Source organism: Eriocheir sinensis, chromosome 57, assembly GCF_024679095.1.
Source record: "Eriocheir sinensis breed Jianghai 21 chromosome 57, ASM2467909v1, whole genome shotgun sequence".
Classification (NCBI taxonomy): domain Eukaryota; kingdom Metazoa; phylum Arthropoda; class Malacostraca; order Decapoda; family Varunidae; genus Eriocheir; species Eriocheir sinensis.
The window spans coordinates 3,481,270-3,495,688 of NC_066565.1; the positions used below are offsets into that span (position 1 = coordinate 3,481,270).

The 14,419-nt window shown below is 42.5% G+C and overlaps 1 protein-coding gene across 7 annotated transcripts in view; it reads left to right on the forward strand.

Annotated features, from left to right (window-relative positions):
* Positions 1-14,419, forward strand: part of LOC126984615 (protein Hook homolog 3-like) — a 111,594-nt gene that overhangs the window by 12,636 nt on the left and 84,539 nt on the right. For all 7 annotated transcript variants that reach the window (XR_007737137.1, XR_007737136.1, XR_007737132.1 and 4 more), the window contains exon 2: positions 7,828-7,910. Coding sequence is in view for 2 of the 7 variants with exons in the window: in XM_050838407.1 (XP_050694364.1) it covers positions 7,828-7,910 (83 nt within the window). In the remaining 5 variants the exon portion in view is untranslated. The remainder of the gene's footprint in view (positions 1-7,827; positions 7,911-14,419) is intronic.

Consider the following 14,419-nt stretch of genomic DNA (forward strand, 5'->3'; position numbering starts at 1 on the left):
AAAGAAGAGAGGTGATGATGGGAGGGGAGAAGAAGAGGAGGAGGGGGAGGAGGAAAGAAGAGGTGATGATGAGAGGAGAGGAGAAGAGGAGGAAGAATGAGGAGGAGGAGGAGGAGGATTGAAAAAGGAAGAAGGGAAGGGGAGGGGAGGAGGATGATGAAGAGAGAGAGAGAGAGAGAGAGAGAGAGAGAGAGAGAGAGAGAACAGGAAGAAAGGGGGAGTAGGGAGGAAGGAAAAGGAGGAGAAGGAAGGAAGAGGAAAGGAAGAAAAAAGAAAGAAAATAACAAGGAAGAAGATGAAAGGAAGGAAGGAAGGAAGGAAGGAAGAGATAGAAAGATTGAAAGAGAATGAAGGAAGAGAGGAAGGAAGGAAGGAAGGAAAGAGAGAAATTAAGAAAAATGTAGCTTAACCATCTGTGTGTGTGTGTGTGTGTGTGTGTGTGTGTGTGTGTGTGTGTGTGTGTGTGTGTGTGTGTGTGTGTGTGTGTGTGTGTGTGTGTGGTAACGGACCCCATGATAACAGCTGATAAGGGTTCTGGCGCCTCTCAAACCCACAAAGGTAGAATTCAGTCCCTTATCTTACTCCTTAATCCTGTTCCTTCCCGTCTCTCACTCACTTGTCGGGTCCAATTGTAGTGAGGTTGTTTTTCTTGTTGGTAACTGTTTTAGATGTGTTTTTTTTTCTTTATTTTCTTTTCTTTCTACTTTTCATATTTCTTCCTTCCTCTTCTTCCATTCATCAATTCTTCCTTTCCTTCCTTCCTTCATTTATTTATTTCTCTCCATTTCTCTCTTCCTTCTTTCCTTCCTTTCTTCTTTCCTTCCTTTTCTTTCATTCATCAGTTTTTCCTTTCCTTCATTCATTCATTTATTTCTCTTCATTTCTCTCTTCCTTCTTTCCTTCCTTTCTTCCTTCATTCCTTTTCTTCCATTCATCAGTTTTTTCTTTCCTTCCTTCCTTCCTTCATTTATTTCTCTTCATTTCTCCCTTCCTTTCCTTCCTTTCTTCCTTCCTCCCATCATTTCTTTTCCCTTTCTTCTCTTCTTACTTTCTCTTCCTTTCCACACTCCTATTTTCCATCTCCCTTTCTTCTTCTCTTTCTTATTTTCCTCTTTCTCCCTCTTCCTTTCTCCCTTCCTTCCTTCCTTCCTTCCTTCCTTCCACAACTCAACTCAGTACCTCCCTGTTTTTCTCTTCCTCTCTCCCTCCCTCTTCCTTTTTCCCCTCCTCCTCTTCCCACCCCTGTCCTTCCCTTCCCCCTTCCTCACCTTCCCCCAGGGTTGTTTCCTCCTTACCCGTGGCCCCGTGTGAAGGCCAGGTGTGTTAGTGGTTGGTTCACCCACCTGGCACCTCTCTTTACCTGTGAATTTACTTGTGCAATGATGTCTGACTTCAAGGCTGTGTGTGTGGGTGGAATGCGTGTGTGGGGCTGGGGGGTGTATGGGAGGGGGGGGGGCGTGTGTGTGTGTGTGTGTGTGTGTGTGTGTGTGTGTGTGTGTGTGTGTGTGTGTGTAATGCACCACGGCCTGAACTTGAGTTGGACTCGTCATTGCCGGTAAGTAGCCTCCCGATTAGAGCAAGGCTATTCTATATAGTCTGTTCCATCTCAGGTGACAACGAGTATAAAGAATTTAACCCGTGGGCTTCGGCTGTGGGAAAGCCGAGAAGTGACTGAGAAACGTCAAAATTACACTGCATTTTGAGACTAAGAAAAGAGCATGGAACGTACATGAGTACTCCTCTCATAACCATTAAGCTGTTAAAAATATTTACTTTTACTCAAACTCCATTATTTTTGGGTGGTGTTTGTTACACAAACAGTCTCGTGACGCGTGGCATCTAGCCGAGAGTCGCTTGTTGTCTACTTTAGAGAATTTGACAAGTGATTACTGTGTGGATAGCTAATTCAGTCTGCCAAGACCTTACAGCACCACCTATGACAAATAAGCCCACCTCAAGATCACTCACCCACCACAATGACCCAGGGCATGCATGGTGGGTTGCTCTTTGCCACCACCGCCTACAGTTTGCTCGAATTTGGGGTTTTGAGCCGAGCCCCAAACGGGGTCCGCCGAAGCTGCCGGGTTAAGTAAAATAAGGAAGCGCTGTTAAGTGTCCGCTCTCCAACAGGTTTTACCCAGCCTTTATCGGGTAGCTGTACCAAACACCAGCATCACAGCGGCCGGCTCTTCCTACACCGTCTGTAGGGAACCCTTCTCTTCTTGTCTGACTCGTTGTCACCCGAGGCGGAATAAACTATAGTCGATCTCTGGGCACTGCCGGGACCCTAACACGCCACGCACCCCATTTGCTTAAGAGGGACATAGGGCCATATTCTTAAACATTTCAGCGCCCAAGAACACGTAATTTACTAGTCTTACGTGGGAGTTTAGGGCATTTCCAGGCGTAGTTTCATGACCCTGGTGGTAGTCTGAGCCTTCTTCTGTACCGTGAACTTAAAAGAACACTCATTAGAACTCGATTAACCTCCTTTTTGGCCTTTGGAAATAGTTAGTGTGAGGGGCGGGAGCATCTGACAATACCAACCATTATAAACCATTCCCTCTTGTCGGCGGGAAAGTCTCGGCTTGAGTGGGGCTCGAACTTCAGCCTGTCAGACCAAACCCTGTCAGCGCAAAGCTTTAACCATTGAGCTACCGGAGTGGTTTGGCGCTCTGTGTGTGTGTGTGTGTGTGTGTGTGTGTGTGTGTGTGTGTGTGTGTGTGTGTGTGTGAAGAAGGCAAGAAAGAAAGAGATGGAGGAACGAAGGAAAGGAGACAATAGGAAGGGAAAAGAAAAAAAGAACAGAGGAAGGGAAAGGAAGGAAGGAGGGAAGGGAGAAAATGGGAGTAATATGGGAGGAAGGTCTCTCTCTCTCTCTCTCTCTCTCTCTCTCTCTCTCTCTCTCTCTCTCTCTCTCTTCCCTTGGCTCCATTTTTACTTTCCACCCTTGAGTTCATCTTCACACATAACAACCTGTTTCTGGATAGATTCAGATTCAACAAGGACACGGACAGTAATTTATTTACTAACAGAGTGGTGGATGAGTGGAACAGGCCTGGCGGTCATGTGGTGAGGGCTAATACCATCTTCACTCGTAACAATGGGTTTAAATTGGATAAAGTCAGATTCAACAAGGACATAGGCAAGAGTTAGTCAACTTATTTAGTGGTGGATGAGTGGAATAGGCCTGGCAGTCATGTGGTGAGTGCCAATACTAACAGAGTCGTGGATGCAGGCCTGTCAGTCATGTGGAGAGTGACAGTACTAACAGAGTGGTGGGTGAGTGGAACAGGCCTGGCAGTAATGTTGTGAGTGCCAATACTAACAGAGTGGTGGATGAGTGGAACAGGCCTGGCAGTCATGTGGTGAGTGAGTGCCAATACTAACAGAGTGGTGGATGAGTGGAACAGGCCTGACAGTCATGTGGTGAGTGAGTGCCAATACTAACATAGTGGTGGATGAGTGGAACAGGCCTGACAGTCATGTGGTGAGTGAGTGCCAATACTAACATAGTGGTGGATGAGTGGAACAGGCCTGACAGTCATGTGGTGAGTGAGTGCCAATACTAACGGAGTGGTGGGTGAGTGGAACAGGCCTGGCAGTCATGTGGTGAGTGAGTGCCAATACTAACGGAGTGGTGGGTGAGTGGAACAGGCCTGGCAGTCATGTGGTGAGTGAGTGCCAATACTAAGGGTGAGTGGAACAGGCCTGGCAGTCATGTGGTGAGTGAGTGCCAATACTAACGGAGTGGTGGGTGAGTGGAACAGGCCTGGCAGTCATGTGGTGAGTGAGTGCCAATACGATAGACACATTCAAGAAGAGGTGAGGTAGGTTCATGGATAGTGAGGTTAGGTGGGGTTAGGTTCACAGGAGCTGCTTTGTATAGACCTACCGGCCTCTTGCAGACTCCTTAAGTTCTTATGACTAAGCGAGTGAAGGAGACACACACACACACACAGACACACACAGACACACACAAACACACGCACACACACAAACACACACAAACAGTAAGCCATTTAAACTCGATATCATAATGCAGAGAAGAGAAAAAAGTGACGACAACAGCAACAACAACAACAACAACAGCACCAGCACCAGCAGCAGCAGCCCACTTAACATTCACAGTTGCCAGAAAGAAAAAAAATGTTCAAGTCCCAATCGGTCACCTGCTTGTGTAAGGTTGATGGGGCAGTTTTTGCGAGGCTGATTAGCTTGGTGGTGGTGGTGATGATGGTGGTGGTGGTGATGGTGGTGGTGGTGTGGTGGTGATGATGGTAGTAGTAGTAGTAGTAGTAGTAGTAATAGTGGTAGTAGATGTTGGGTTTGTTGTTGTTGTTGTTGTTGTCTAAAGATGAGATGGTGATACAATACATAACTTATAATAGCCAAAAAAAATGATAGATTAAATATAAGAAGAAAAAGAAAAAAGAAGAAAAGAAAGAGAGAATAGGAATAAATAAAAAAACACATGATAATAATAATAATAATAATAATAATAATAATGATAATAGTGAAGATAATTAGGCCAGATATTTCTCTCCACCTTGATTTTTAAAAGTGAAGGAGAGAGAGAGAGAGAGAATTATAAATATAGCTCACAAGCCCTGGAGCAGACTATTGGTACATATATCAGAGAGAGAGAGAGAGAGAGAGAGAGAGAGAGGGAATATAGAAAGAAAAAGGAAAGAAAAAATAAGAAAAAGCTTAAAACATAATTAAAAGGAGAAACACAGAAAAAACAAAGAAAAAAAAGAAATGAGAGAGAGCGCTGCACGGCCCACACCAGTTATAGGCATGACACCCATACATCATTACTCGCGTGTGTGTGTCTGTGTAGATGAGAGAGAAAGGAGGCAGGGAGAGAGGGAGAGAGAGAGAGGGGGGGGGGGAGGAGGGAAGGAGGGCACACACACGCATATGAACAAGGGTGAAAGTAGTAGTAGTAGTAGTAGTAGTAGTAATAGTAACAGTAGTAGTAGTAGTAGTAGTAGTAGTAGTAATAGTAACAGTAGTAGTAGTAGTAGTAGTAGTAGTAGTAGTAGTAGTAGTAGGAGGAGGAGGAGGAAGACTTTTAAAAGAACTAAACCAACAAAGAAGTAATGGAAGAGGTGAACGAGGAGGAGGAAGGAAGAAGAAGAAGAAGAAGAAAATGATGAAAAAATAGAGAAGAGAAAAAGACGAAGAAAAGGAAAAAGAAAGGAAAAAAAAGGAGTAAAGAAAAAGAAGAAGAAAAGGAAGACCAGACAAAATCAAATTAATAAAAGGAAAAGAAAAAAAAGAAAGATAAAAGGAGAACAGAGAATAAGAGGAGGAGGAGGAGGAGGAAGAAGAAGAAGAGGAGGAGGAAAATATATATTGTAGCTACTCTATACGATCTAAATGAGAAGAGAAACGATGAAGAAAAAGAGGAGGAGGAGGAGGAGAAGAAGGAAGAGGAGGAAGAAGGAGAAGGAGAAGAAGAAGAATCATCGCCTTCAGAATTAAAAGGTTGTAGAATGAAAATGAGGAAGAAGAAAAAAAAATATAAGAACAGTAATTATAAGGAAATGGATTATAATAGTCTCTCTCTCTCTCTCTCTCTCTCTCTCTCTCTCTCTCTCTCTCTCTCTCTCTCTCTCTCATCTCTTTTTTTTTCTTTCTCGTAATTACTTTTTTTAATATTTTTCGTATTTTTTCTTTCGTTTCTTTCTCTTTTTCTTTTTTTTCCTTCTCTCTCTCTCTCTCTCTCTCTCTCTCTCTCTCTCTCTCTCTCTCTCTCTCTCTCTCTCTCTCTCTCTCTCTCTCTCAGTATGAACCTAACTCACTCTTTCTTTCCTCCACTTTTTATTCCTCTCCCTTTCCTCCCTCCCTATAATCATCCCCCCCTCCTCCTCCTCCTCCTCCTTTCTCTCTCCCCTCTTTTCCCCTCCATCATTATCCTTTTACCCTTTCCTCTTTTTCTCTCCTTTTATTTTTCTCTTCCTCATTTTTTCTTATCCACGGTATCTTTCTCTCTCCTTTCCTTCATATCCCTTTTTTTTCACTTATCTTCCTTCCTTTTCCTTCTCCTTCCCTTCTCTTTCCTTACTCAGCCCCTTCCCTTCCCTTCACCTTTTTTTCCTTTCCATATCTTCCCTTCCTTTTCTTCTCCTTCCTTTCCTTTCCTCTCCTTCACCTCCTTTCCCTCCCTTCCCTTCGTCTGTGTCCTTCCTTCCCCTTCATCCCTCCCTTCCTTTCCTCTCCTCCACCTCCTTTCCCTCCCTTCCCCTCATCCGTGTCCTTAATACCTCCATGTCATAACAGCTGTACTACCGCAAACACCTCCCTCATCAGCTGTTCATCCCTCCCCCTCTCCCCAAACACTTCAGTAAGGGATGTATTGGCTGGGCTCTCTCCTTTGTTTACATTGGGGGATCAGGTCTTGGTCTGGGCTGTGGTGTGTGTGTGTTTGTGTGTGATTTCAACAGATGTGGATGTTTGTGTTGTTAAGTTTGTTGTTTGTTGTGGTTGTCTTTGTGTGTTTGTGTTTGTGATTGTTTTTGTTGTTGATTGTTTGTTTGTTTGTTGATGGAATTTGGTGTTTTGTTATGATCTGTTTGTTATTCTGGTTTTGTTTATCTTCTTTTTTCTTGTTTTTTCTTGTAACCTTTTCTTCTTCCTTTTCATCCTCTTTTCTCTGACTCCTCTTCCTCTTCCTTTTCTTCCTCCTCTTCTTTTTCTTCTTCTACTTTTTCTTTTTCTTATTTTTCTTCCTTTTCTTCTTCCTCCTCTTTCTCTGACTCCTCTTCCTCTTCCTTTTCTTTCTCTTCCTCTTCTTCTTTTTGTTCCTCCTCTTCTTTTCTTCTTCTTGTTCTTCCTCCTCTTCTTCTTCTTCTTCTTCTTTTACTACTACTACTACTACTACTACTACTACTACTACTACTACTACTACTACTACTACTACTACTACTACTTCATCATCGTTATTTTTCTTCTTATAATTTTTCTTCCTTACATATTTTTATTTCTTTGTCCTTTTCTTCTTTCTCATCATCATCTATTTTCTCACCGTACTCGTATTTCACACATAGTAACAACAACAACAACAACAACACTCAACCATCCAATTTAATGTAATGACCTTTCAAGTAACATAAATCACCCTTTTCTCCCCTTCCATTACTTTCTCTTCCCTTCCCTTCCCTTCCCTTCCTTTCGCTTCCCATCCCTTCCCTTCCTTTCCCGTTCCTTTCCTTTCCTTTCTTTTCCGTTTAGTTCGTCTCCCTTTCCTTCTTTTTCCTCCCCTTCCTTTCCCTTCCCTTTCCTTTCTTTCTCTCCCCTTCCCATTACTTCCTTTCATTTCTCATCCCTTCCTTTCCCTACCTTTCCCGGCCCTTTCTTTCTCTTCCCTTCCTTTCATTTCTCATCCCTTCCTTTCCCGGCCCTTCCCTTTCCTTTCTTTCTCTTCCATTCCCATCCCTTCCTTTCCCGGCCCTTCCCTTCCCTTTCCTTTCTTTCCCTTCCCTTCCTATCCCTTCCCTTCCCTTTTCTTTCTTTCCTTTCTTTTCCCTTCTATTCTTTCCTTCCATTTCCTTCCCTCCCTTTCCTTTCCTTTCCATTCCCTTTCCTCCCTTTCCCATTTCATTTGAACTTTCAATTTTTATCTCTGTCAGTTTCAATCACTTCCTCACTACTACTACTACTACTACTACTACTACTACTACTACTACTACTACTACTACTTCTTATCATCTCTTATTCATAGCCTCTGTAATCACAACTCCCTGTATCTCCATTCTCTCCTTGTGTGTGGTGCAAACGTTTCCCTCTCGCTAAGAACGTTCCCCTCTCTCCCCCTCGCAGCTGGAGACGTTTCCGGGGAGACAAGGAACCCGGATCTCGGATTTAACGGATGGGGTGTTGATGGCGAACGTTCTGCACCAAATGTAAGTATTGTAGTGTGTTGGTAGTAGTAGTAGTAGTAGTAGTAGAGGGTAAGTATATAAGAAAACTAGACAAAGAAAGGTGGTTATGTTGAAGAGAATAAAAGAATGCGAAAGAAAGAAAGGAAGGAAGAAGGAGAAGGAGACAAGAAGAGAGGAGTGAAGGAAGGAGATGAGAAAGGGGAAGAAACGGAGGATAGGAGAGAGGAGAAAAGGAGGAGGAAAGACCCATAGAAGTTATATTATTATTATTATTATTATTATTATTATTATTATTATTATTATTATTTGAGGATATATGTTGGAAAATAGACAAAGAAAAAGTGGTTAGGTTAAAAGTGAGGATAAAAGGATATGAAGGAAAGAAAGGAGGAGGAGGAGGAGGAGGAAGAAGAAGAGGAGGAGGAGAAGAAGAAACAGATTTGCGCGAGACAAGGACCCTGTTATATGTGTGTGTGTGTGTGTGTGTGTTTAAACATTACTACCTCCTCCTCTTCCTCCTCCTCCTCCTTCTCCTCCTCCTCTTCCTCCTCCTCCTCCATTACCACTTCCTCCCCCTCTTCCTCTTCAACTTTACTTTGTGTCTGTTATTTCCTGTGTGTGTGTATGTGTGTGTGTGTGTGTGTGTGTGTAAGCCTAATCCTGTACGTAATCGATTTCCTTTTGTCGTGTGTGTGTGTGTGAGAGAGAGAGAGAGAGAGAGAGAGAGAGAGAGAGAGAGTGTTGATATAGAGAAGCCTTTCCACTGTTCCTCCCTCCCTCCCTCCCCCCCTCTCTCTCTCTCTCTCTCTCTCTCTCTCTCTCTCTCTCTCTCTCCTGTCATGATTGCTTAACTTTTTCTTCCTCCTCCTCCTCCTCCTTCTTCTTTTTCTTCTTCTTCTTCTTCTTCTTCTTCTTCTTCTTCTTCTTCTTCTTTGTCCTCCTCCTCCTCCTCCTCCTCCTTTATCCTTTTATTGGCATTTGCAGACTCATGTTCGAGAGAGAGAGAGAGAGAGAGAGAGAGCAATTGCGTGCATGGAAAGACATTGAGTGTATTTTTTTTTCCTTGTCTCTCTCTCTCTCTCTCTCTCTCTCTCTCTCTCTCTTAACACAAGTAAGAGAGAACAAAGTGTCGTAAGTAGAGAGAGAGAGAGAGAGAGAGAGAGAGAGAGAGAGAGATTCATTTATTTTTTTCTCTTCCACACTTTCTTTATTTTCCTTTCGTCTTCTTTTTCTTCCTCTTTTCTTCCTTTCCTTTCTTCCTTCTTTTTCTTGATATTTTTTATTATTTTTTTTACTTCATTCTTTTTTCTTCTTTTTTCTTCCTTTGTATAATTTCCCAGTTCTTTTCTTCTTTTTTTCTTTTCTTCTTTTTCTTCTTATTTCCACATTCTCCTCCTCCTCCTCCTCCCTTTTCTTCACTTTCTTGTCCTCCTTTATCTCCCTTTTTCTTTTTCTTCTTTTTCTTCCTATTTCCACATTCTCCTCCTCCTCCTCCTCCTCCTCCTCCTCCTCCTCCTCCTCCTCCCTTTTCTTCATGTTCTCCTTTATCTCCCTTTTCTTCTTTTTCTTATTAATTTTCTTCCTCCCTTTTCTTCCTCCTTTTCTTTCCTTTCTTCTTTTACCACCAATTCTTTCTTCTCCCCTTTTCTTCTCTTCCTCTTTTTCCTCTTTTACAAGTTATTATTTCTTTTCTTCTGATTGGTATATCTTCTTGGTCCTCCTCCTCCTCCTCCTCCTCCTCCTCCTCTTTTCTTCCAGTTGTCTTCTTCCTTTTCTTCCTCATCTTTCTTTCCTTTCCCTCCGTTCCTCCCTCCCTTTCCTTCTTTCCTCCCTCCTCTCTCTTCTCTCCTCCCATTCCTTCCTTCTTTTCTCCTTTCCTCCCTTCCTTCCTTTCTTTCCTCCACTTTATTTTTGTCTTCTATCTATATCTTTCTTCTTCCTTCCTCTTCCTCTCCTCCCATTCCTTCCTTCTTTTCTCCTTTCCTCCCTTCCTTCCTTCCTTTCTTTCCTCCTCTTCACTTTTTTTGTCTTCTCTGTCTTCATCTTTATCTTTCTTCTTTCTTCTTTCTCTTCTCCTCCTTCCATTCCTTCCTTCTTCTCTCCTTTCCTTTCCTCTCCTCCCTTCCTTCATTCCTTCCTTCTTTCCTCCCCTTCACTTTTTTTGTCTTCTGTGTCTTCATCTTTATCTTTCTTTTCTTCTTCCTTCCTCTTCCTCTTCTCCTCCCATTCCTTCCTTCTTTCTCTCCTTTCCTTTCCTCTCCTCCCTTCATTCTTTCTTTCCTCCTCTTCCCTTTTTTTGTCTTCTCTATCTTCCTCTTTATCTTTCTTTTCTTTTTTCTTCCTCTTCCTCTTCTTCTCTCCTCCCATTCCTTCCTTCTTCTTCTTCTTTCTTCCTCTTCCTCTTCTCCTCCCATTCCTTCCTTCTTTCTTCTCCTTCCTTTCTTCTTTCCTCCTCTTCACTTTCTTTGTCCTCTCTATCTTCCTCTTTATCTTTCTTTTCTTTTTTTCTTCCTCTCTCCTCCATTCCTCATCATCATTCTTTCCTCTTTATTTCTTTGTCTTCTCTATCTTCATCTTTATATTTCTTTTTCTTCTTTCTTCCTCTTCCATCATCATCATCATCAACATCATCCCCCCCCACTATACCACGTCACGAACAGTGTTGCCACATCGCCATCACCACCATCACCACCACCACCAATGTTGCCACGTGCTCTCACCAACCCCTTGTTCTTTTTTTTTTTGTGTGTGTGTGTGTGTGTGTGTGAGAGACGGAAGGAAGGGGAGGGGTGGGGGGTCATTTACCTCCTCCTCCTCCTCCTCCTCTTCTTCTTCTCTTTCCTGTCCACTCTTCCTCACTTTTTTCCTTCTCTCTTCCTTTCTTTCTTTCTTTCTCCTTGTTTTCGTTCCTGTCTCCCATTCTCTTCTTTCCTCCTCCCTTTCTCTCCTTTCCTCCCTCCCTTTCCTTCTTTCCTCCCTCCCCTTCCTTCTTTCCTCCCATTCCTTCCTTCTCTCCTCCATCTCCTTCCTTCTGTCCTCCCTTTCCTTCCTTCCCTTCCTCCTCCTCTGCCTTCTCTCCCTCTCTTCTTTCCTCCATTTCTTCTTTTCTCTCCCTTTTTTTCCTCCATTCCTCTCTTTCCGTTCCTTGCCTAATTTGCTCCTCCTCCTCCATCTGTTTTTCCCTCCTTTTCCGGTCTTCCGTTTCTTATGCTCCTCCTCCTCTTCCTCCTCCTCCTCCTTCACTTCCTCTTCTTCCTCCTCCTCCTCCTTCCTTCCTTCCTCTTGTTCTCAGTTCTCCTTTTCTTTCCCCTTTTTTTCTCTTCCTTTTCTTAATTTGGTTATGTCTGGTCTCCTTCTTCTTCTTCTTCTTCTTCTTCTTCTTCTTCTGCATTTTCTCTTCTTTTCCTTCATCTTTCTCATTCTTTTCTCATTCTCATTTCCTTTTTTTTCTTTTCTTTTTGTTCTTTTTTCCTTCTTCTTTTTCTTCTTCTTCTTCTTCTTCTTCTTCTTCTTCTTCTTCCTTCCTCCTCCTCGTTCACCTCCTCCATTACTTCTTTGTTGGTTCAGTTCTTTAAAAGTCTTCCAACTCTTCCTCCTCCTCCTCCTCCTCCTCCATGTGGTGAGTTAGGGGGGTAAGTAGGCCCGTTAGTTCTCCTCTTCCTCCTCCTCCTCTTCTTCCTCCAATAGGTCACACACACACACACACACACACACACACACACACACACACACATACACATACATGGAGTTTAGTTTGGTGTTAATACGTTCACACACACACACACACACACACACACACACATGGCGTTTTGTTTCGTGTATAATACGTTCACACACACACACACACACACACACATAGAAATATACATACGTGGTCATACATATTCATACTAACATTTACACACACACACACACACACACACACACACACACACTTGCCTCCACGCAAATGCAGATAACCTTGTGATTGGGAGGAGGAAGAGGAGGTGGAGGAGGAGGAGGACAGGTGGAGGAGGAGGAGGAGGAGGAATAGGATTATATTTTCACCAACTGACTTAAGAATGTATGTGTGTGTGTGTGTGTGTGTGTGTGTGTGTGTGTGTGTATGACATTGTTGAACTTCTCTACCTGCTCCCCCTATCACGAGGCACGATTTTATAAGTGACCTTCCCCCCTTTCTCTCTCTCTCTCTCTCTCTCTCTCTCTCTCTCTCTCTCTCTCTCTCTCTCTCTCTCTCTCTCGTCCATCATTCTCCATTTTTTTTCTTTCTTTTCTACATATAATGATTTCTTCCCTCCTCCTCCTCCTCTCCCTCCTCCTCTATGTCTCTTCGTCTTCCTTCCTCTCCTCCGCCCATCTCTATTTCCGTCTCAGCATCCTTCTCTCTCTCTCTCTCTCTCTCTCTCTCTCTCTCTCTCTCTCTCTCTCTCTCGTTAACCTTTTCATATTTTCCTCCTCCAACTCCTCCCATTCTTCTCCTCCTCCTCCTCCTCCTCCTCTTCCTCCTCCTTTCAGTTTTCCTTCACCTCTCTCACCTGTTCTTTTTCTTCCTCATTCTTCCTTTCTCTCCTCCTTCTCTTCCTTTTTTTTTCTTTTTTGTTTTCCTTTTTACTTTTTCCTCCCTTTCTGATTTTCCTTTTTTTCCTCCTCCTCCTCCTCCTCCTCCTCCTCTGCCTCACTCTCTTTAATTAGTATACATTTGGGACGTTGTAAAAAGCAATCTCTCTCTCTCTCTCTCTCTCTCTCTCTCTCTCTCTCTCTCTGACTACGTTTTAGACTTCTTTTATTCTATTTGTTTCTTTTTCTTTCTTTTTGCTTTCTCATTTCTTCTTCTTCTTCTTCTTCTTCTTCTTCTTCTTCTTCTTCTTCTTCAATATCATCATCGTCTTCACCTTCTTTTTCTTCTTTTCTTCTTCCTTTTCTTCATCTTCCCTTCTTCCTCTTCTTGTCCTTTTTTCTCTTCTTCTTTTTCTTCTTCTATTTCTTCTTCATCATCAATATCATATCATCTTCGTTTTCTTCTTTTCTTCTTCCTTTTCTTCATCTTCCCTTCTTTCTCTTCTTGTCCTTTTTTCTCTTCTATTTTTTCTTCTGCTTCTTCTTTTTCTTCTTCTTTTTCTTCTTCTTTTTCTTCTTCATCACCAATATCATCTTCACCGTTTTCTTCTTTTCTTCTTCCCTTCTTCCTCTTCTTGTCCTTTTTTCTCTCTTCTTCTTCTTCTTCTTCTTCTTCTTATTCTATCCCGTGATCTCGTTTTCTTGGTTTCAGTGGAATTTGTTAATTTGATACCATTGTGAAACCCATCTCTCTCTCTCTCTCTCTCTCTCTCTCTCTCTCTCTCTCTCTCTCTCTCTCTCTCTCTCTCTCTCTCTCTCATGATAGTGTTAATAGAAGGGTGAAATTATCTTGATTGTGTGTGTGCGTGTGAGAGAGAGAGAGAAAGGGGGGGGGGTTAGCAGGTATTTCGTACCCTTAGAGATAAAAAAGTGCGATGCCTCCTCCATACCTAACTAGCCTACCACCACCAACACCACGACTACCACCACCACCACCACCATCACCACGACTACCACCATCACCACCATCACCACTACCACCAACACCATCACCACCACCACCATCACCACCCTCATTAAAACCAACACCTATATTTCCACCATCACCACCACTACCTACTAACATTGGTGCTAACATTACTACTACGATTACTATCACCATCATTGCTGTCATAGTCATCATCATCATCATCATCATCATTATCACCATTACGAAATAACTAAGTGGGTTTTTTTTAGGTTTTTTTTAGGGAGCAACGTAAAAAAAAAAAAAAATCGCAGTTCCCTAAGCCTACCCGCGTGCTGTCCTGAAGACCGCCTATCAACTCCTCCTCCTCCTCCTCCTCCTCTTTTTCTTCATTTTCTTCCTAGTCTTTCTTTAATCTCTTTCGTTCTCTCCAGTTATTTCATATTATCCTATCTTTCCCTTCCTGTTTTTTTCCTCAGTTAACCGAATCTTCTTTTTCTTCTTTTTCTTCCTCCTCCTCCTCCTCCTCTTTTTCTTCATTTTCTTCCTAGTCTTTCTTTAATCTCTTTCGTTCTCTCCAGTAATTTCTTATTATCCTATCTTTCCCTTCCTGTTTTTTTTCCTCAGTTAACCGAATCTTCTTTTCTTCTTTTTCTTCCTCCTCCTCCTCCTCCTCATTTTCTTCATTTTCTTCCTAGTCTTTAATCTCTTTCGTTTTCTCCAGTTGTTTCCTATTATCCTATCTTTCCCTTCCTGTTTTTTTCCTCAATTAACCGAATCTTCTTTTTCTTATTTTTCTTCCTCCTCCTCCTCCTCTTTTTCTTAATTTTCTTCGTAGTCTTTCTTTAATCTCTTTCGTTCAGTCCAATTTTTCTTTTTGTCTTCTTTCCTCCGTTACGCGAATCATTGTCTTCTTTTTCTTCTTCTTCCTCCTCCTCTTTTTCTTCATTTTCTTCCCAGTCTTTTTCTTTAATCTCTCATTCTGTTCATTTTTTTCCTTTTATCT